The following is a 20,519-nucleotide window of genomic DNA, read 5'->3' as shown; positions in this document are numbered from 1 at the left end:
AAGCCATTGTCTTCCCGGAACCCACTCTCTGTTTTTTTGAGTCCCACTCCTGGAAGGAGAGTTTACCTCACACAGGGAGTCTGGTGTGGAGATGTGGGAGTTCCATAAAGGTACTTAAGAAAAACTAAAGTCCTAATTAGAGAGGAAACAGGAATGGCTCAGCCATGATCCGATGCCATCGTATTTTCTTTCTTGAAAGGGCAACCAGAGCCCCTGCTTGGTCACATGATCTTGGGCAGTAATAACTTAAAACCACCATTTATGAGAACTGATTAGGAATCAGGCATCTCACCAAGCACTTTGCATACTTTGATTTGTTTAATCCTTACTGCAACACTTTTTTTTTGTCTTTTTGCCTTTTCTAGGGCTGCTCCTACGGCGTATGGAGGTTCCCAGGCTAGGGGTCGAATCGGAGCTGTAGCCACCGGCCTACGCCAGAGCCACAGCAACGTGGGATCCGAGCCGCATCTGCAACCTACACCACAGCTCACGGCAACGCCGGATCGTTAACCCACTGAGCAAGGGCAGGGACCGAACCCGCAACCTCTTGGTTCCTAGTCGAATTCATTAAGCACTGCACCTCCATGGGAACTCCTGCAACACTTTTTTTTTTAAGCCACACCCAAGGCATGCAGAAGATTCTGGACCAGGGGTCAAATCTACGCTATAGCAGTGACCCAAACCACAGCACTGACCCAAACCACAGAGCTGACAATGCTGGATCCTTAACCTACTGAGCCACCAGGGAACTCCCCTCAACCCTTCTTAAGAAGAGTTTTTTGGGTTGTTTTTTTTTTAGGACCGCATCCATGGCATATAGAGGTTCCCAGGCTAGGGGTCTGATCAGAGCTACAACTGCCGGCCTATACCACAGCCACAGCAACACCAGATCCTCAACCCACTGAGCGAGGCCAGGGATCAAACCTGCAACTGCATGGTTCCTAGTCGGATTCATTTCTGCTGCAGCACGACGGGAACTCCTGAAGATAGTTTTATATCCATTTTAGGATGAAGAAGCTGACTACCTTAGGTAACTTGCCCAAGGTCACATAGCTAAGAAGTCGTAGAGCCATGATTCAAACTCAGGCCCATCTCACTCTATAACCAATGTTCTTCATACTCCTTGGCCATGCACTACTATTTTTTCACCTGGGAAATGAGGTGTCCCTTGACAATCTTGTATTCCCGACATTGGTCTGAGAACCAGAGACCAGAGGATGGATAATTTGGACAGGTGGTACGGCCTGCCTCTTAGTACCAATAAAATTGGGTCCTTGTAGTCTTTGCTCTGGTCTCAGTTTACCTAGCTAGACTAAGCAGGCATTACTTTTTCTTCAAGTTTGTGTGTGCCCTGCCCTCTAGTGGTTCTGGCTTGCAATGCAACAATGACCTTGAGTGTAATTAACCTTACCTCTTAAGACAGTTCTTTCCTTCTCTTAAATAGGGATGTCCTGGCAATACTGGGCACTGGTGTACTAAGATTTCTGAGGCACTGACACCTTCCTCAATCTGAGCCCTAAAACCATGGTTTTCCAAATGTATGATGTACTTCTGATTGAGACCCTGGAATCTGAATTTTTAACAAGCAACAGAATTAAGCAGGTAATTTCCAAGCTGCATCTTGCAATAGAATGCTCTGTGCAGCTCTATTCTCAAATGCTCCCCGAATCCCAACCCACTACCCTTAGGTTTTGGGGAATCTGGTACCAAATTAGCCACTCCCCTTTGCCAATCTCAGTATTGAGTTTCTTGGAGTTCATGGCTTGGATGGTCAGGGAGCGAGGCTGCAGAGCCCCAGCAGTCAGCCTGTGTTGAATGTTAGCTCTTGCTGCTGATCTGGAAGAAAAGTGAAGGAAGCTGGAATTCCCTCCATGCTGCAGAGGAAACGAATCCTCCTAGTATCCAGACAGGGGGTTGATCCCTGGTCTCGCTCAGTGGGTTAAGGATCTGGTGTTGCCATAAGCTGTGGTGTAGGTCGCAGATGTGGCTAAACATTAGTGCACCAACTGTGGGCCAGGTACTGTACTAAGTGTTTTCAAACATACTTCTTTCGGAGTTCCCCTTGTGGCCCAGTGGAAAAGAATAGACTAGTAACCATGAGGTTGCGGGTTCAATCCCTGGCCTTGATCTGTGGGTTAAGTACTTCCATAAGCAGCAAGTTCGGCCCTAAAAAAAAAAAAAGCAAACATACTTCTATTTATTTATTTATGGCAATGCCCATGGCATGCAGAAGTTCCCCGGCCTGGAATCAAACCTGACCAAAGCAGTGACCTGAGCCACAGCAGGGATAATGCTGAATCCTTAACTACTAGGCCACCAGGGAACTCCAAACATATTCCTTTTTATCTTTTTTTTTTTTTTTTTTTTTTGGTCTTTTGTTGTTGTTGCTATTTCTTGGGCCGCTCCCGCGGCATATGGAGGTTCCCAGGCCAGGGGTCGAATCGGAGCTGTAGCCACCGGCCTACGCCAGAGCCACAGCAACGCGGGATCTGAGCCACGTCTGCAACCTACACCACAGCTCAGGGCAACGCCGGATCGTTAACCCACTGAGCAAGGGCAGGGACCAAACCCGCAACCTCATGGTTCCTAGTCGGATTCGTTAACCACTGTGCCACGACGGGAACTCCAAACGTATTCCTTTTTAAATCCCTACAATAAGCCATGCACTTATTATACATTCTATATTTTTGGGGGGTCTTTAAAAAAATTTTTTTTTTGTCTTTTTAGGGCCACACCCATGGCACATGGAGGTTCCCAGGCTAGTGGTCTAGTCAGAGCTACAGCTGCCGGCCTACATCAGAGCCACAGCAATGCCAGATTTGAGCCGCGTCTGCGACCTACACCATAGGTCATTGCAACGCCAGATCCTTCACCCATTGATCAAGGCCAGGGATTGAACCCACAACCTCTTGGTTCCTAGTCAGATTTGTTTCCGCTGTGCCACAACGGGAACTCCCACGTTCTATTTTGTAAATGAAGAAAATGAGGCTTAGAGATGTTAAGCATCTTCATCAAACTCAGAGCTAGTAAGGGAGTTCCCATTGTGACTTAGCAGGTTAAGAACCCAACTAGTATCCATGAGGATGTGGGTTCGATCCCAGGCCTCGCTCGGTGGGTTAAGGATCCAGCACTGCTGCAAGCTGCAGTGTAGGTTGCAGATGGAGCCCAAATCTGGGGTTGCTGTGGCTGTGGCCCCAGCTGCAGCTCAGATTTGACGCCTAGCCTAGGAACTTTCATATGTCACAGATGTGGCCCTAAAAAAAAAAATCAAGGGAGTTCCCGTCGTGGCTCAATGGTTAACAAATCCGACTAGGAACCATGAGGTTGCAGGTTCAGTCCCTGTTAAGGATCCGGCGTTGCCGTGAGCTGTGGTGTAGGTTGCAGACGCGGCTCGGATCCCGCGTTGCTGTGGCTCTGGCGTAGGCCGGTGGCTACAGCTCCGATTCGACCCCTAGCCTGGGAACCTCCATATGCCGTAGGAGCGGCCCAAAGAAATAGCAAAAAGCCAAAAAAAAAAAAATCAAAAACCTCACATCTGGTAAGAGCTTGCATTTGAATGCAAGTTTGTCTAACTTAATGATTCTCAACTGGGGGCGCTTTTGGCCTCCAGGGGACATTTGGTAATGTCTGCAGACAGTTTTGATTGTCATAAGTAAGGTGTGTGTGTGTGTGTGTGTTTGCTGATAGCATCTATTTTGGCTGGGGATGCTGGCAAAAAAGCTGCTATGTACAGGACAGCTTCCGCAAGAAACTATCCAGTCCCAATGTCAATAGTGCTGTGACTGAGAAATCCTGGACTTGAAGCCTGTGTTTTTGCCCTATAGGGAGGGAGGGTGGGGGCATGAAAAGTTAGAACGAGATGGGAAAGGGCCTCCTCCAAGGGGTGAAAAGGGAATGGGGCTTCTATGCTAAGGATAGTGGAGAACAGGGCCAGCTGGTGAGATTTCTTTCTTCCAGGCTTGGCCAAGACCCTGCTCAGCTTCTCCCAACCTTGCCAGTTCAGTCCTGGGACTTCACACTAAGCTTGTCCTGGAGTGACCCTGACTCCCAGCTGCAGGCTGGGGCAAAATATTGACCTGGGTCTTCTGGCAGGACTTCCCAGCCAAAGCCCCTGATCCCTAGGGCCATTGCGTGCCACCTGCAGCCCTTGGGCAGCTGCACATTAACACCTTTGCAATGAAGGGGTGAAAGTGTTAAAAATGGAGCAGGGCCAGGCCGTGTCTAAGGAGTTAGAAGTGGAGTAACAGGTAAAGCCAGGAGGATCCCGTAGCAAAACCGTCTGGAGAGGAAATGGAGCAGGGAGGAGGAGACAGCTTGACCCCGAGGAGGCTTGTTTCCATAACCATTCATCTCTAGACTTGGTCCTCAGCTTCACTGAACCTTCCCCAGTACCTCTTCCTGGAGCACCTACATACCCCGCCAGCCACCATTCTGGGCCTCCCCAGTAGTGGCCTCCCTATGAGACTGGGGAGGACGGGTCTGAGCTGACTTTGCTGACAGGAAATACCTCTCCTTCCAAGCTCAGAGCCTCTGAAGAACTAACCAGCAGCTTGGGGGAGGGAGGAAGGAGAGGGCGGAGGAGGAAGGCAGTCTTGGAGAGGGAAGAGGGAAGAACGTACAAGCAGGTCCTCCATATTTGGGGTTCCATCTCTTTTCTTCCCTCACCCCATGAGGGGGTGGGGATAAGGGGATAGAGGAGGGCAGAACTGGAGGAGGATGTGGTAACAGCTGATTCGTCCCCGGAGGTCAGACTTTCCAACAATCAGCTGTTACTGGGGTGGAAGGCAGGAAGTTTCCTTAAAGGCACAATGTTCTGAACACAGGTTCAGAATTCTGGAGCTCCTAGGAACCATAGCGGTCCCTTGGCAGAGCCCTTGTTGTCATCCTCCATTGGGAGCTTACAGAAAAGTCTTGGATCCCTGTCCACACGTTCCTTTTTGGTGGTGGTGGTGGAGAGGCGCGAGTGATGAGGTGGGGTGGGTCTCAGACTTGCCCCTTTAAATCAGTGGTTCCGCAGCTTTTGCCAAGTCATTGGGTTCCTTTCCTTTCCTTTTTTTTTTTTGGTGGGTTTTTTTTTTTCCCTATCTCCCGCCCCTCTATGCTCTGATTGGCCTCTGGGAAAGGAGCCGCCTCCTCATTGGTCTCCACCTTTGAAATCTCTTCCTTAAGTAGGCCTGAGTCAGGGAAAAGCTTCTAGAGGGCGGGACAGAATGGGGGTGTTAGGCAGGGGATGGGATTGCTGGCCAGTTGCACTTTGCCCCGGCCTGTCCCCTGACCACAAATCTAACTTCGACCCTCAGGTGAACCCTGTGCTCTGAATCCTTCGTTAGGAAGCTGCTGCTTGAGAGGCCCTGTCTCTGCGACTGGGGCGAGACATCTTCTACAAGAAGTCTCCTCAGAAGCGCCCTCCAGGAGGGATGTACTAGACCTCTCCCCTGAAAGCTGGGACCAGGCGAGGTGGGCAGTCCTCCGTCCCCCCAAACGCCCACAGGAATTCGTATCCCAAAGGAAGAGTCTGGCTGCCATGGGGCTGATTTCCACCTTCAGTTCGGCTCACCCCTGCTAACTCTCCTGCTCCACCTTTCCTTTGAGAGCTGTCGCTTCCCGCAAGAGGTCAGCGAATCCGTTTTGAGAGGCTGTCTAAAAGGATCACTCACGGCTCCAAAAAGGAGGGGCTGTGCCCTTTAAGGACTTCGCCGGGATGGATTCCGAGTTGAGTTTAAAAATGCCAACTCACAGAGCGCGCTGGATTCTGGGAGCGAAGCGTCAGACCGAGAACTACATTGACCAGTATGCACTGCAAACACACACGCCTTTACTTCCTTCTGCTCTTCGGGACTCGGGTTTGACGTAGTGCTCCTCTAAGCGAGCAGCCTAGGAGGAGGATTGAGCCACACCTTTTCACCTATTGGCCAGCTTGCCAGCCTGTGGGCGTGGCTTAGCGCAACTCCGCTAGGCAAGGGGGTGGCCTCCATGCCAATCAGTGCTAAAACGGCAGGGGAGGCGGGAACGAGGGGAAGTGCAGGCGCCCCCGAGTGGGTGTGGTCACGCTGCCCAGCAGTGGGCGGTGATTGGCCCTGGGCGGTGCGATCGCAGCTTGTGCGTCACGACGCCGCCAGCTGATCGGAGACTGGAGCCGGTGTGTGCTGGGCGCTGGGAAGAGACAGCGCCGCCGGCCGTGGGGATCGGACGCACTGATTCGCTCCCCTGCTCTCAGCACCCCCTCCACCCAGCACCAGGTGGGTGTGAGCTGGGGTCCCGGACGCACAGGAGGGAACCGTGCTAACGGGGTAATGGGGGAAAGTAGGGTCCTGACGGCCACACCCTGCCCTTCCGGGGGAGGAGAGAGGGGGTGGCGGGGGCTGGGGAGCTCTGGGGGAGTGGGGCCTGTACTGGTTGGAATAGTGTGTCAGGAGGTTTAAGGAAGGAGTCCAGAACAGTAGTCGTTGCAGAAGGTTTTGTGGAGTAGCTGGGAGGAGGACGAGGGGCTAGAGGGCTGGGGGCGGCTAACCTCGGAGCCCTTTCGTCCGAGGATACGAGAGCCGGCCTCCCAGCTTGAGATGATTTGGACGGGGCGGGTAGCGGGGAGGTGCTTTGCCTCTGACCGGCACTCATTGGGTCAGGGCCAGTTGAGCGCCCTGGCAGGGAAGGGGTCTCTGGGCGGGCCGGCCCCTCCTCTCGTTCCCTCCAGGGGATGTTATGTAAGGGGGGAGGGGAGGGGAGTAGGGGGCGGCGGTGCGGGGGCCTTATGCAACCCAAAGGTTAGGGTTTCACCGCGGGTTGGTGGGGGAAGCAGGCAGGAGGAGAGCCTGGAAACTCTAACCCCCCCTCCCCAGCCTAACTGGCTGTCTTGGGCTGAGAGAAGGTCACCTCTGCACCTCCCCCCAGCCTGTCCGGTTGTGGGGCCCCTAGCCCAGGCCTGGCCCTGACTGCCTGGGAAGCCGGCTGGCTGGGTGGGGCGCCTGGGTTAGTCATCACTGGGCTCCCTCTCTCCCCACCTCTCGGCCAACTCTTGGCCCCTCCCCGTGGCCTCTGGCTAGGCTATCACCCCCACCTCCCTCCGGCCCTAGTTCCAGCCTCCAACTCATTTGGCCTGTCATCCTGGCTGTCAGACTGGGCTAGGAGCTGTCAGAGTGCCAAAGGGTTGATGGAGCAGCTGGTCAGAGGGTCAGTGCCCTGGGCCCACCCCGCCCTGCAGCCAAGGGCACCTGCTTGGCACAGACTCTTCAGCAGCAGCTGAATGCTATGGGCTGAGCAGAGCCTGCTCAGAGAGGAGTGGGAAGGAATTGGCCTGGTCACCTGGGAGAAGGAAGATACCACAAAGTTCATGCCTCCCAAGAGGGTTTTGTAATTTGAAAACCTCCCATCCTAATCTTTCTTACCCTCTGAGTATAGAAATCTCAAGACAAGACTGCCTTGGCCCCTGACGCTGGCATGGGCCATGACCTTGGACTGAGGGTCAGCAGAGACCCACCCTCCCCAACTCACAGCCCTTTAGCCTGCCACGCCCCCAGCCCCCTCCCTGGGCCATGCTGCAGGGCCCGGCTTTTCCTGCTGATTCATGCGTTGAAACTGTGGGGGCGGGGCTTGGAACTTGGAACAAAGTTCAGACATGGAGGGGCCGGCAGACAGCCTGGAATTCATACCAGATGTACCCGGAATGCGCAAGCGGAATGCCTGGCATTTGAGAGTCCTGGGGAAGCTGCCCAGCCACCCTGCCCATACCTCCCTCCCCTCCAGCCTCTGGTCCCCCGTCCTCTCCTCAGTCCTAGGAGCCTCTGCTGACCTTCTTCCAAACTCTAGACTTCTTCTTTTGCTCACTTTTCCCCAGAGACCCCCAAAACTCCTCTTCCTGGGACCAAGTCAGTTCGGCTGATCCCTGAACTCACATTTCTGGACCTAGGTCCACATGCTCACCTAATACCTGGGTCCCATACTGGGTGGGGTGTGTCCAGGCTCCCAGGTCCTGCCTTCTCTGAGGGCTGAGGAGGCTTGCGTCCCCTCTAGGTAGCTGGGGCAAGAGGTTGAGCTTTCTACAGCCTGCAGTTCTGGAAAGAGAAGCAAGGAAGTAGGTTTAGAGCTACCTCTTTTCTCTCACTGAAGGCCCAGGTCAGAGTCAAGAACCCTTCATTAGAAGATTGAACATCTGCTGGGGCTGGACTTTGATGGCTAGTGGGACAGTGTCCCTGTGACATGGCCCTGGTCAGGTCTTTCCAATTTTTCCTTCCTTTCCCTTTAGGAAGCTGTACCTCACATATCCTCTCCTGGCTGAGCCGCAGTAGTTCTTCAGTGGCAAGCTTTATGTCCTGACCCAGCTAAAGCTGCCAGTTGAAGAACTGTTGCCCTCTGCCCCTGGCTTCGAGGAGGAAGAGGAGATGGAGCTGCTTTCCTCTTCATCTGGAAGGTGACAGAACTGGGGCTGGGACGGTCTGAACAGCAAAAGTCATGATCCCTTTCGGGAAAGGGAACCCTATTCAGTTGAAGAGCTTTCGCTCACATTGACCTGGCCAGAGAGAAAATTTCAGAGTAGAGACCCTGGATGCAGTGGAGAATGATGGCTCTGTGTGCCCAAGGTTAGTTGGTCCTCGTGCGACAATGAGAAGTGGAGCAGAGAAAACCCCGCCCACCCCTTTATCCTGATGTCTTTCCTGACCCTTCCTTCCTTGTCCCCCACTCTTTCCTGCTGGCCTTTCCAGGTGAGCTCCAAAGTCCGTTCTCTCTTCAGGGAGAAGGTTATACTGAGACTCCGACTGAGTAGTCACCCCCCCTGCCCTCATTTCCCCCTGTATTTCCCAAGTCTGGCGCAGGCTCTAGATTCAGGGATACTCACCTCTCAGGGGGCCCCTCAGAGCCTCCTGTCTTGGTTTCTCCACCTGTGAGATGGTGAGTCATCTGGTTGAGGGGGCGTGAGGCATGAGGGAATCAGAAGCCCTCTTGTGCGGACTCAGAGCTTGGACTCTCCTTCCACCGAGGGCGAGAACGAAACAGCTCTTCACATAAGCTCTTGCCCTGCCCACACCGATGACCAGGAGCTCGGGGAGGAGGTTGAGGGGAGGGACTGGAGTTAGACTAATGTGAGGTGCTGCTGGGAGCTCGGTCTCCACATTGACCTCCCACCATGCAGAGGTGGCTCGGGCTTCCCCTGCATCCCAAAGCCAGACTGCAGCCCCTGGGCGGGGGGGGGTGTTCCAGCTGCTGCTGCTCTCTTCCCCCACTTTACTTTCCAGGGTAGTGTTCGAGACTCGGGCTGGACCTGTGCAGGCAGGGAATTCTCCACCCTCACCCCCACCACCCCTCAACAACCAGGAGGGCTGGGTTATGGGATGGGATCCCTTTGGGGCATCAGGCAGTATAAACCTGCCACTCTCAGCTCACGATCTAATCCCGCTCTGGTGTGGTTCAGCCTGGGCCCAGTCTCCCTGGCTGAAGGAGCCCAGGTACAGGGGTTACAGGAAGCTGTTTGTTCTGTTTGGAGTTGGGCAGGGAGCTGGGTCCTAGTCTCCATTTATGAGAAACAGATTTGGGGAGAGTAGATCATTGAAGCCACCCGTCTTCGGCCTAAGCTGGATGTGTGTGTGGGATTGTGGTAGAGGGGGTGGTGTGGAGCAGACTGAGCCTACTCATAGGCTGCAACAAAGGTCGCTCTGTCCCTGGACATTGCGTCCATCCTATCTTCCCCTCCTTGCTTCACTGGCCACAGTGTCTCCCTCCCGCCTTGAGTATGTATGTGGCTCTGCCATCCTCACTCACGATGGAGCAGAGGTGAGGAGGAGCAGCCTGGGAACACAGAGACAGAAGACCAGGACCAGGCCCGGAGCGCACAGGGCTCTGTCTGAGCACCCTGCAGAAAGGGTCCCCAAAGAGCACCCCAGGAGGGAGGACAACCAGTCTCCATCGAGGACAAGCTGCCAGCCATCTCCTTCATTCTCCTTTTCTCTCCGGTCTTTCTGCCTCCCCCCCAGAGACGTGGGGCCCTATGAAAGCATCCTCGGCTTCGTCCTCCTGCTTCCACCTCTCCCCCACCCTGTAATTTTTATATCAGCACCCTCAAGGATTAGGAGCCAGCTATAAAAGGACATACACAGAAGATTCTTAAAAGAAATTCAAACAGATAAAACCATGGGATGCCGCATGTGAGGCCCTAAAAAGCCAAAAAAAAAAGGAAAAAAAGTGTGCTTTGTTAGTAATTAAAGAATGGCCAATAAAGCTGAAAGCATTTTTCCCATAGCAAAACTATGTCAGAAAAAGTTTAAGACCCAGTTAAAATAACACTCCCATACATTGCACATGGGTGTACAAATTGGTACAGCCTTACGGATGGCAGTTTGGTAATATGTATCAAACATCCTAAAAGTTTCCATGGCCTCTGACCTAGTAATTCTATATTTGGGAATTTATACTATGAAAATAATTACAGGTTAGTTATAAGATATTCTTCCCTTCATTGCAGTAGAGAAAAATGGGAAGCAACTCTGACTGGGAATTCGTTTCTTTTCCACTGTAATGAAAATTGGCAAGAGAGGGTTGCTTAAGTAATTGTATATCCATCCAGATGGAGTACCACGCAGCCATTAAAATCACGTAGAAGAACATTTGACTGGAAAGAAAAATGCTCTTTGAGAAGTTCCTGTCGTGGCTCAACAGAAAGAAATCTGACTAGCAACCATGAGGATGTAGGTTCAATCCCTGGCCTCGCTACTGGGTTAAGGATCCAGTGTTGACATGAGCTGTGGTGTAGGTTGCAGATGCAGCTTGAATCAAAGAAAAGTGCTCTTTGAAAAATGAAAAGGTGCATTACGTGATTTCAGTTTCTTTTTTTTTTTTAATATGAGTGTACCCCTGAATGTGTAAAAGAGTTAAAAGACCGAGGACATACTCCAAATTGTTACTAATAGTGGTTATCTTTGGATGGTGGAATAAAGTGATTGTAATTTTACTCTCTGGCTTTTCTGTAATTGCCAAATTTTCAACATTAATTGTGTGTGGCTTTCCTATAATAAATACAGTTTAAAAGAATCAGCGTGATTTTTAAAACTTTTGGAGATGTGGGTGTGGAAGAATGAAGGGAGGCCCCCGGCCTTATACACTTAATGGACTTTTGGTGGCAGAAGGGGATTGTGGGAGAAGTTGGGGGGTGCACCTCTTGGTTTACGAATTTCATTCTTTGGGCAGCCGGACTCCACCCTCTCCTGTACGGGAACCAGCTCTCTGCATTGGTGACAGTTGGCCACCGAAAGAGCTAGGGAGTGGAGTAAGACAAGGAAAAGAGTGAAAACCTCTCACTTCAGGCGAGCAGCCCCACCTCACCCCCGAGGCTGAAAGTTTCTAGGATCCTAAGAGTCCCATTCTTGAAGGCCAGATGGCTCTTTGTTTTTCTCTCTGATTCTGTCTCAATCTTGAGGTGACCCTGTGTGACCTCTCCTTGCCTCCTTAGATTGGAAGAGATACTCTCTCATCCCTCTAAGAGGTACCAGACCCTGGGGGAGAGGTGTTTTTTAGACTCAGAGCTGCGTGGCTCCATCTTGCTCCTCTTGCTAACAGTAAGTCTCCTCCTCAGGGCCCCCAAAAGAGATGAGGGGAGGAGTCCCCGGTGGGTCGTTTCGCCAGAGTAGGAGCTGTTGATCCCTCTGAGAGGTACTGTGGAAGGGCGCAGAACTCCTGGAGTCCTAGAGTTGCTGGGATGTGTTAAAGGTCTGGACACCCTGGAAGGGGTAGCTCCGAGGAAGCGAGGTACCCCCACCGCGCAACTGAGAGGAGGGTGGGGTGCGGGGCAGAGAGATGGTGAGATTTAAGCAAGTGTGAGTGGGTTTGCTCTAGCCTCTAACTTCAGGGCTGCGAGAGTGGGGGGAGCAGGAGGACCAGCAGGTGAGGTTAGAGCAGGGGAAGGAGGTAAAAGGTAACGGGGCTGGGTCTCTAGGTGTGTAAAGTGAGATTAGCGACCCATTTCTGGATTTGCGAGGCGTTTGGGGACACGTCGGTTGAGAAAGACCCAGATCGACATCCCGGAATGCCCCCCTGAGCTCGGCTGCCTGGCCGGGCCCTGAGAGCCCCCTAACCCGCTGTCCCCTGCTAGGGCGGGACGCGATCGGTTGCTTCGGCTCCAGGGGCGGTGGCCCCACTGCTGCTCCAATCACCGCCCAGCCCAGGCTTGGGGGCGTGGACGAACCTCGGAAAAGTTAAAGCCGATTCTGAAGGCCCGGTGGCGGGGGAAGCTCAGGGACCCAGCCTCGCCTGGAAGCCGGCTCACAGGCCCCGCGGGAGGCGTTGGGCTCGTCGGGTCGGGGCTAAGAACTCCGGCGCCCTAGAAACAGATCCGGACCTAACCCGCCCGCCAGGCCATGGCGCCCTTTGGACTCCTCGTGACCTGCGCCTCCTTCGCCGCCTTCCGGGGGCTGCACTGGGGGCTGCAGCTGCTGCCCACGCCGGGATCTGCTGCCCAGGACCGTTGGAAGTGGCGGAACATCTGTGTCTCCCTGGTGCACAGCCTGCTTACGGGTGCCGGGGCGCTGCTTGGGTGCGGGCTTAGGGGTTTGGGAAGCACGGTGGTGGGGGTGCGGGAGAGAGGGGGAAGGCTGAGATTAGAAGACCCGGAGGCACCTTTAGAATCAATATGAGACCTTCAGAACTGAGGCTGAGAGGGGGATGGGTGGGCGGTGGGGCGCCGTCCACAGCGGGAGAATGGGATCTGAGTCTGCACAGACGCTGACCATGGCTCCCCCGTCTCCTCCAGGCTGTCGCTGTACCCTCAGATGGCGGCCGACCCGATTCATGGCCACCCGCCCTGGGCCCTGGTACTGGTAGCTGTGTCTGTGGGTGAGTCCGCGGGAAAGGCTGGATAAGTTTGGGGTGGGGGACAACTTTCCAACAGTAATTCCAGGTCTCCTTCCCCTTCTCTTCCCCGGAAGGGGTTAAATGTTTCTGGCTGCTGTGCTGAGCTGGGAGAAGGAAGGGAGGGAGATTCCTCTGCAGCCTACACTCTGGCTTGGGGGAAGCCTAACACCACCCTCCCCTCCCCCACTCACAGGTTATTTCCTGGCGGATGGAGCTGACATGCTATGGAACCAGACCTTGGGCCAGGCCTGGGAACTCCTCTGTCACCATTTCGTGGTGAGACTTGGGGGAGGCAAGACAGGAGAGGAGGCATGCCCAGCCTTGGGGGTCCCATTCTCTCATCCGCTTTCTGTCCTGTGGCTTCCCAGAGAGTCTCTGACCCCTGCCAACCCTTGGGCTGAGTTGGGGGAAGGGGACTGACTGCTGGCCACAGCTGGGAGTCCGAGCACTGCCTAAGGAGACCCGATTCCCACAGATGCCCTGTGGATGGCAGACACATTGAACGTGGAACTCTTCTGAGAAGGTGGAGCCCCAGTACAGGGTGTGGGGATGGGGCGGGAAGGCACAGGAATGGAAATTAGGGGGGTTCTGTGCAGATACTGCAGCTCCAGGGAGACAGCCTCAAGGCCAAACTGCTTCAGTTCTAGGAAGGGTTGTTTCAAGGCCATGCAGGCCCCTAACATAAGAGTGAGCATAAAGGTTGGGTTTGGAGTGGAGGGGTACCACAAAATGCTTGGGAGCTCTTCTTAAGGACTGGGGTATTGGGATGTGACGGGTGGTAGGTCAGGGAAGGTCCTCTGACCTCAGACCTTGACTCCCCAGGTAGTGAGCTGCCTCAGCACCGCCATTCTGTCTGGCCACTATGTGGGTTTCTCTGTGGTGTCTCTGCTCCTGGAGCTGAACTCCACCTGCCTGCACTTACGAAAGCTGCTGCTGCTTTCTCACCAGGCTCCATCCCTGGCCTTCAGCGTGACCAGCTGGGCCACCTTGGCTACCTTGGCCCTCTTCCGTCTGGTGCCACTGGGGTGGATGAGTCTGTGGCTGATCCGGCAGCACCATCAGGTGCCTCTTGCTCTGGTCATTCTTGGTGGAACTGGACTGGTCACCGTGGGTGCCATGAGCATCACACTGGGTGTCCGCATTTTGGTCAGTGACGTCCTGCGGTCTCGGCCCCGCCCATCCATCCCTGGGCAAAAGGAAACCAGGGGCACCAGGAGGACATGCTGTGATGGTGAGCTTGTCACCAGGGATGGTTCCACTCGCAGCCTGAAAGACTGAAGAGGAACCTCGGGCTCCTCTGCCAGGCCTGGGAGACGTGAGACCAGGACGAGGAGAAGGTGTTCTTCAATGCACAGTCCCCCAGGGGTGAGGACTGGACTGGATTTTCAGTATCTCCGTTTCTCTGCCCCCTAACTCAACCCCTCCTCTATTCCTAGGACTTGAGAGGAAATGCTAATATTCACGAATGGGTGGGAACCTGGGGTTTTGTTCACTGAATCCCATCTTCAGATGACCACCCTTCCCAGCAAACTAACTACAGCCCGTGCTGCCAGTAAAATGTGGCAGGAGGCATGAAGTTGGGAAACTGCCAGTGGGAACAGAAACCCTTTGCTTTAGCACAGCAACGCATGATGGAAGGTGAGGTCCTAAGGGGATCAGAGAGATCTGGTGTGGAAGGGACGGGATCAGAGAGAAGAGAGACCTCACCTATGACCAAATTATGGCAGTGGGAGGAGGGCATATAGGTGCTGTGTGTAGCCTGTGGGGATGGACCTATCAGTTGCCAAGAGACAGAAGCTACTGGACCACAACGATTGCTGGTGATACTTCCGGTTCTCAGAGCCGCCCTATTCTGCTTGTAATTAACCCTCATCCTGCTGCATCCAGCATCTTCCTTTTAAGTTTTTTTTAGTGCCTTTGGACCTTTTCAAAGAAAATGCAGAGACAGAGGAATCAGCACGGGGCTGGGTCTGTCTTCTCAGGACTGTGGGGCATCCAGAGCCACAGCAGGAACTCAACCACCCATTCTGGGTGCCAAGTTGTAGGGTCTTTCCAGGCTTTTCTGCAGGAATGAGGGCAGAGGCAGATGCGGATGAGGGAAGGCTTCCATTTGGCTGCGGAGGAATTAAGGAATATCTGACTCTCTTCTGGGATTCATCTGCAAGCTCTCCTTTCTCCCCTGCTGCTTCTAGTGCTTTTTTTTTTTTTTTTCTTGTTCCCCAAGACCACTCTCTTCTTCAGGCAGAGTGTCCAGGTTATGGGACGTGTAAGCAGATTGTTTGCTGTTCTACTAAACAATGGACAGAAATAGATAACCTTTAATCATCCACAGAAAAGATACAGGAGCCAAAAGCAAGAGACAGGAAGCTGAAAGCGTCTTGTCAAAAAGCTGAGCTAGAGAAAGACAAAGGGGATGATAGAAACAGACACAGACAGATGGAAGGAGAGATAGAAAGAAAAAGATTTGTTGTTGTGTAGAAGAGAGAGAGAGGGAGGGCAAGACAGAATCCTTGGGAGAAATATCAGGAAAGCTTTCTATAGATGCTGAGAAGATCCAGAATCACAGACTGGGTTAAATGGTCATCAGCAAAGAGAAATAAAGGCTGGCAAGAAGGGACCTCGGAGGTGGCAGGCACAGATTGTCTGGACGGTGAAACAGGGAGAGTGAGTGACCAGGGAAACCACCCGGCTCTGGAGAGGCAGAGGGGATAGTGGCTGATAGACGAGTGGAGAGAGAGAGGTGGCAATGAGACGAGGGGGATTAGTCGGGGGAGCTGAGAAGCAGGGGAGCAGAAGGTGGAGGAGGCAGTCCATGGAGAGATTCATGGACAGGAAAAGCAGGCAGTATGTTGAGCTGGAGACAGAAAGACAAAGGACAAACAGCCTCAGTGCACAATGCAGAGACTGGGGCTGACAGGAACTGAGAGGCAGAGACTGGTAGGACGGTGAGAAGTAAGAATCCATCGGCAATGTGAATCCACACAGAATAAGCAAAAGGACTGAAGAGAATCACAGGGAGAAAAAAAAAAGGAGGGAATGCAGAGATGGGGAGAGGAAAAGCCATCTAGAGACAGGAAAGGGATGTGAGACAGACCCGTCAGAGAACCAAGGTGCAGAGGCGAAAAATGGCAGAGACCAAGGGGAACCTGTGACAGTTGGAAGTAAACCCAGGCAGAATAATAAGAGCAGCGGGTTTAAATGTAATCAGACTAAAACCAGAGATGCAAAGGTCTAGAAGTTAAGATAGAGAAACCAGGCAGAATTCTGTCCTTAACAGTCATGGTATCGCCAAACCTCAATTTGCTGTTTTAACCAAATGCCTTGAGGAATAAGAACACTGTCTGGAATTTTCAAAGAAGAAGCAATGTGAGGAGGTCCCCTTGTGGCGCAGCAGAAACGAATCCAACTAGGAACCATGGGGTGGCGGGTTCGATCCCTGGCCTTGCTCAGTGGGTTAAGGATCTGGTGTTGCCATGAGCTGTGGTGTAGGTCGCAGACGCGGCTCGGATCCTGTGTTGCTGTGGCTGTGGTGTAGGCTGGCAGCTGTAGCTCTGATTCGACCCCTAGCTTGGGAACCTCCATAGGCTGAGGGTGCCGCCCTAAAAAAGGCAAAACAAACAAAACAAAACAAAACAGCAGAACAGAAAAGAAAAACAGAAAAAGCAATGTGACAAACCCATGGGAGGAATCTGTTCTTGAGGTTATGTGTTGATGTCAGGGTTGATTCATTGCAAGCCCTAGACCTTTTCTTTTGCCACTGCCATGAATTCAAGTGAGCTCCCCAGTGAGTTCCTCTCTTGGGAAAGTAGTAACTATGGAGGGTCTCCAAGAACTTGACCATTAGGAAAATACGGCTCTTTCCACAGGTTAACTAGTAAACCCCATACAGGAAATGATTAGCTACCTGTAGGGATAGGACATGAGTGGACACCTGAAGAATTTGTGATCACATCCAGCTTTTCATCACGGTGCCCCAGTGAAACCTCAGGAAGGCAGGGCTGGACTGTGATTATATTTGTGCAAATGGACACCACACCAACCGGACCAGATATAGACAATAGGAATCAACGTGTGGTCACTTGAGAGCTTGGAAAAATGCAGAGGTTGGGGAGGCTGGTGTTTCAGTGGTGGCTTGGTGGATTAAGAACCCGACATCATGTCTGTTAGGCTGTGTATTGGATCCCTGGCCTCGGTCAGTGTAGATCAGAGTTGTGGCTCAGTTCCAGCATTGCTGTGGCTGAGTTTGATGAGACCCCTAGCCCAGGAACCCCCATAGGCCACAGGTGTGCCCTGGAAAAAAAAATGCAGAGGTTGGCAGGTGCTATAATTGGCATATTGAGTTGGTCGCCATGGCAGTGCTCTGTCAGATTTCATCGTGGCCCAGTGAAGGGGTCCTCCAGACTCCGTGCCAGCCGAGCTACTGGCTGATGAATTCTTCATCTCTTGGCATAAGGGAAGGGCTTTCCTGGATGGGGAATATTTTATGGATATTTTATGATCTCAGAACTCTATCATTATCAAAAAAATTAATAAACTGCTATGCAAATAATAGCATCAGTCTTTTATGAGTGTGGTTACTTTGAGTCACTTTTCTTGGCTCCTGATTTATGATGCAGTGCTGGATTGTAGAAGCTTTGCTGTGGGAAGATCTCTTGGCACTGATTTTTTTTTTTTTTTTATGGCCATGCCTGGAGCATGTGAAAGTTCCCAGGCCAGGAATCAAACCCCTGCCACAACAGCAACAATGCTGGATCCCTCAATTGCCAGGCCACTAGGGAACATCACAGCACTGACTTTTTTTTTTTTTTTTGTCTTTTTGCCATTTCTTGGGCTGCTCCCGTGGCATATGGAGGTTCCCAGGCTAGGGGTCGAATCGGAGCTGTAGCTGCCAGCCTACGCCAGAGCCACAGCAACGCAGGATCTGAGCCAAGTGTGCAGTCTACACCACAGCTCACGGCAACACTGGATCGTTAACCCACAACCTCATGGTTCCTAGTTGGATTCGTTAACCACTGCGCCACGACGGGAACTCCGTCCCTCTTTGTAAGACCTACAAAGCCTTAAAGTGTTTTAAGATCCTCTGCTATGAAAAAGCAAACCAAATGTATTCAGTAGAATGAGCTTAGAGCAAAAGAATGGATTCAGACACTTAAGAATGATTCTTAAATGCCAGGAGTTGAAACCAAAAGAATCTCGTGGCTAAATTAATCTTGAGTTAACAAGAAAATTAAATAGAAATCTCCCTAACTGAGCTATTAAAACTTTGTTGCATGTTAAATCCAAATTTGTCCAGCTAAAAGTTAGGAGCATTTACTCTGCTGGAGATTACACATGGAAAGTTATGCCTTTTTTTTTTCTTCCCCTTTTTTAGGGTTGCACCTTGGCATATGGAGGTTCCTAGGCTAGGAGTCGAATCAGAGCTACAGCGGCCGGCCTCTACCACAGCCATAGCAAGGCAGGATCTGAGCCGCATCGGTGACCTACACAGCACTTCACGGCAACACGGGATCCTTAACCCAATGAGCAAGGGCAGGGATGGAACCCCCAACCTCATGGTTACTAGTAGGATTCATTTCCGCTACACCACAGCAGGGAACTTCAGGAAGTTATCCTTTAAAGAGCTACTCATGGAGTTTCCCTTTGTGGCTCAGTGGGTTAAGAGTATACTCAGCTAGTTTGTGGCATAGACCAAATTAGAACCCAGGGATCCTTCTAATACACTATTTTGCCTCTTTCTTTATAGGAAGGCTGAGGAATGGAGAAACTTTAAATTAGAAAGTTGACAACTGGGAGTTCCCATCATGGCTCAGTGGAAATGAATCTGACTAGTATCCATGAGGAAGCAGGTTCGACCCCTGGCCCCACTCAGTGGGTTAAGCATTCGGCATTGCCATGAGCTGTGGTGTATGTAGTTGGTACAAGCGGCTCGGATCCCACATTGCTGTGGTTGTGGTGCAGGCTGGAGAGTACAGCTCTGATCAGACCCCTAGCCAGGGAACTTCCACGTACCTTGTGTGCGGCTCTAAAAAAAAAAAGAAAGTTGACAAGAAAGAAGAGCAATCAAATCAGATAAATTGCTTCTAAAGTAGTATTTATAAGTCAGGATGCTTCTTTGGTTTGAAAGCCAGACTTCTATTCACCAAGTACTGATTTCTGGGCTTTTCAGGAATGCAGGAACTATGCAGGGCAGAGGTTCCTTCTGCCCTTCCCTACAGACGTGAACACCACTTCAGTCAGTGCTGAGAGCACATTTTTCCTTGTCTCTAACCAGGTGGTGGGGGGCAAACATTCCCTTGCTGCATCTTCTGAAGGAACTGGACACGGAAGGGATGCTCAGACTGATGAGTTCTTTCAAGTGAGATAAGAACACGAGCCACGGGAGTTCCCTTGTGGATCAGCAGGAATGAACCCAACTAGCAACGATGAAGGTGAGGGTTTGATCCCTGGCCTCACTCAGGGGGTTAAGGATCCAGTGTTGCCGTGAGCGGTGGTGGAGGCTGGTGGCTACAGCTCTGATTTGACCCCTCCACGGGGAACCTCCGTACACCAAGGGTGCAGCCCTGAGAAGCAAAAAAAAAAAAAAAAAAGAAAAAGAAAAAAAGCAAGCCATGTGCACTTTGGGAGTAGAAGAGAGGGCATTCATTTTTTTGGTGTTTTTTTTTTAATGGCAGTTCCCAGGCCAGGGACTGAATCTGAGCCGCAGCTGCAACCCATGCTTTATCTGCAGCAACATCAGATCTTTAACCCACTGCACTGGTCAGGGAGTTCATTCCTGCAGTGTGAAATGAAGGGCCCTGCAGAGGTTCTCCCGTCCACTACCACCCAAACTGTCCAAACAACGGGTGGTATCTGACATCCAAGGATTGTAAATGATTTCTCTGGGTTAAACCTCGCCCCCTTACTCTGGCCTGCCTGCCTGTGCCCTTGAAAAGACTCCTTCACTTCCTTGAACTTCACTGGTTGGCACTGTTAATCCCGGGGGCTGAGAGACTGGCGCACAGGCTCTCTCTGCTCTGGATCCCAGGTCAGGGTACCACAGGGGGACAGAGAAGCCAAGAAACTAGGATGCCACTGATTCCTGCTGCTACTCTGGCTGAGAACATCACTACCCATCAGCCCTTCATGCAAGCCCCTAGGCAGCCTGTACAAACATCATTTTCTCCACGCTCCTGCTTTTCCTTCCCTAACCCCAGCTCTTTCTAGAACATTTCCACCCTTGGAGTTCCCGTGGTGGCGCAGTGGTTAACAAATCCGACTAGGAACCATGAGGTTGTGGGTTCGGTCCCTGCCCTTGCTCAGTGGGTTAACGATCCGGCGTTGCCCTGAGCTGTGGTGTAGGTTGCAGACGCGGCTCGGATCCCGCGTTGCTGTGGCTCTGGCGTAGGCTGGTGGCTACAGCTCTGATTCGACCCCTAGCCTGGGAACCTCCATATGTTGTGGGAGCAGCCCAAAGAAATAGCAAAAAGACAAAAAAAAAAAAAGAACATTTCCACCCTGGTAGCAAGCAAAGGTGGGGGTGGGGGAGATGGAGGAAATGGGGGGAAGGAGAGATGGGGGACTAGGCTAGGGCAGCTGCAGCAGCATTTCCTTGACATATATCGAATTTCAAAAATTCATATGAACTTTGCATTCTGCTTCAAAGTCTTTTTTTTTTTTTTTGCTTTTGCTTTTTTAGGGCCCTGCTTGTG

The 20,519-nt window shown here is 52.1% G+C and overlaps 1 protein-coding gene across 8 annotated transcripts; it reads left to right on the top strand.

Annotated features, from left to right (window-relative positions):
- The first annotated feature begins 5,204 nt into the window (after positions 1–5,204).
- Positions 5,205–16,253, top strand: TLCD2 (TLC domain containing 2). 8 transcript variants are annotated; one of them, XM_047759088.1, is made up of 6 exons: positions 5,205–6,239; positions 8,240–8,404; positions 10,553–12,514; positions 12,731–12,813; positions 13,025–13,107; positions 13,654–16,253. In XM_047759088.1, exons 3-6 carry the CDS (start codon positions 12,339–12,341, stop codon positions 14,107–14,109), a joined length of 798 nt encoding a protein of 265 aa, XP_047615044.1. In that variant the 5' UTR covers positions 5,205–6,239; positions 8,240–8,404; positions 10,553–12,338; the 3' UTR covers positions 14,110–16,253. The 8 variants fall into 8 exon arrangements, with proteins under 8 accessions (XP_047615044.1, XP_047615041.1, XP_047615043.1 ...); XM_047759085.1 differs by having other exon boundaries at positions 9,701–12,514; XM_047759087.1 differs by having other exon boundaries at positions 8,240–8,573.
- Positions 16,254–20,519: the final 4,266 nt, after the last annotated feature.

This window comes from Phacochoerus africanus, chromosome 14 (genome assembly GCF_016906955.1).
Source record: "Phacochoerus africanus isolate WHEZ1 chromosome 14, ROS_Pafr_v1, whole genome shotgun sequence".
Classification (NCBI taxonomy): Eukaryota; Metazoa; Chordata; class Mammalia; order Artiodactyla; family Suidae; genus Phacochoerus; species Phacochoerus africanus.
Note: the sequence above shows the minus strand (reverse complement) of the source record. Positions and strands in the feature narration are given on the sequence as shown.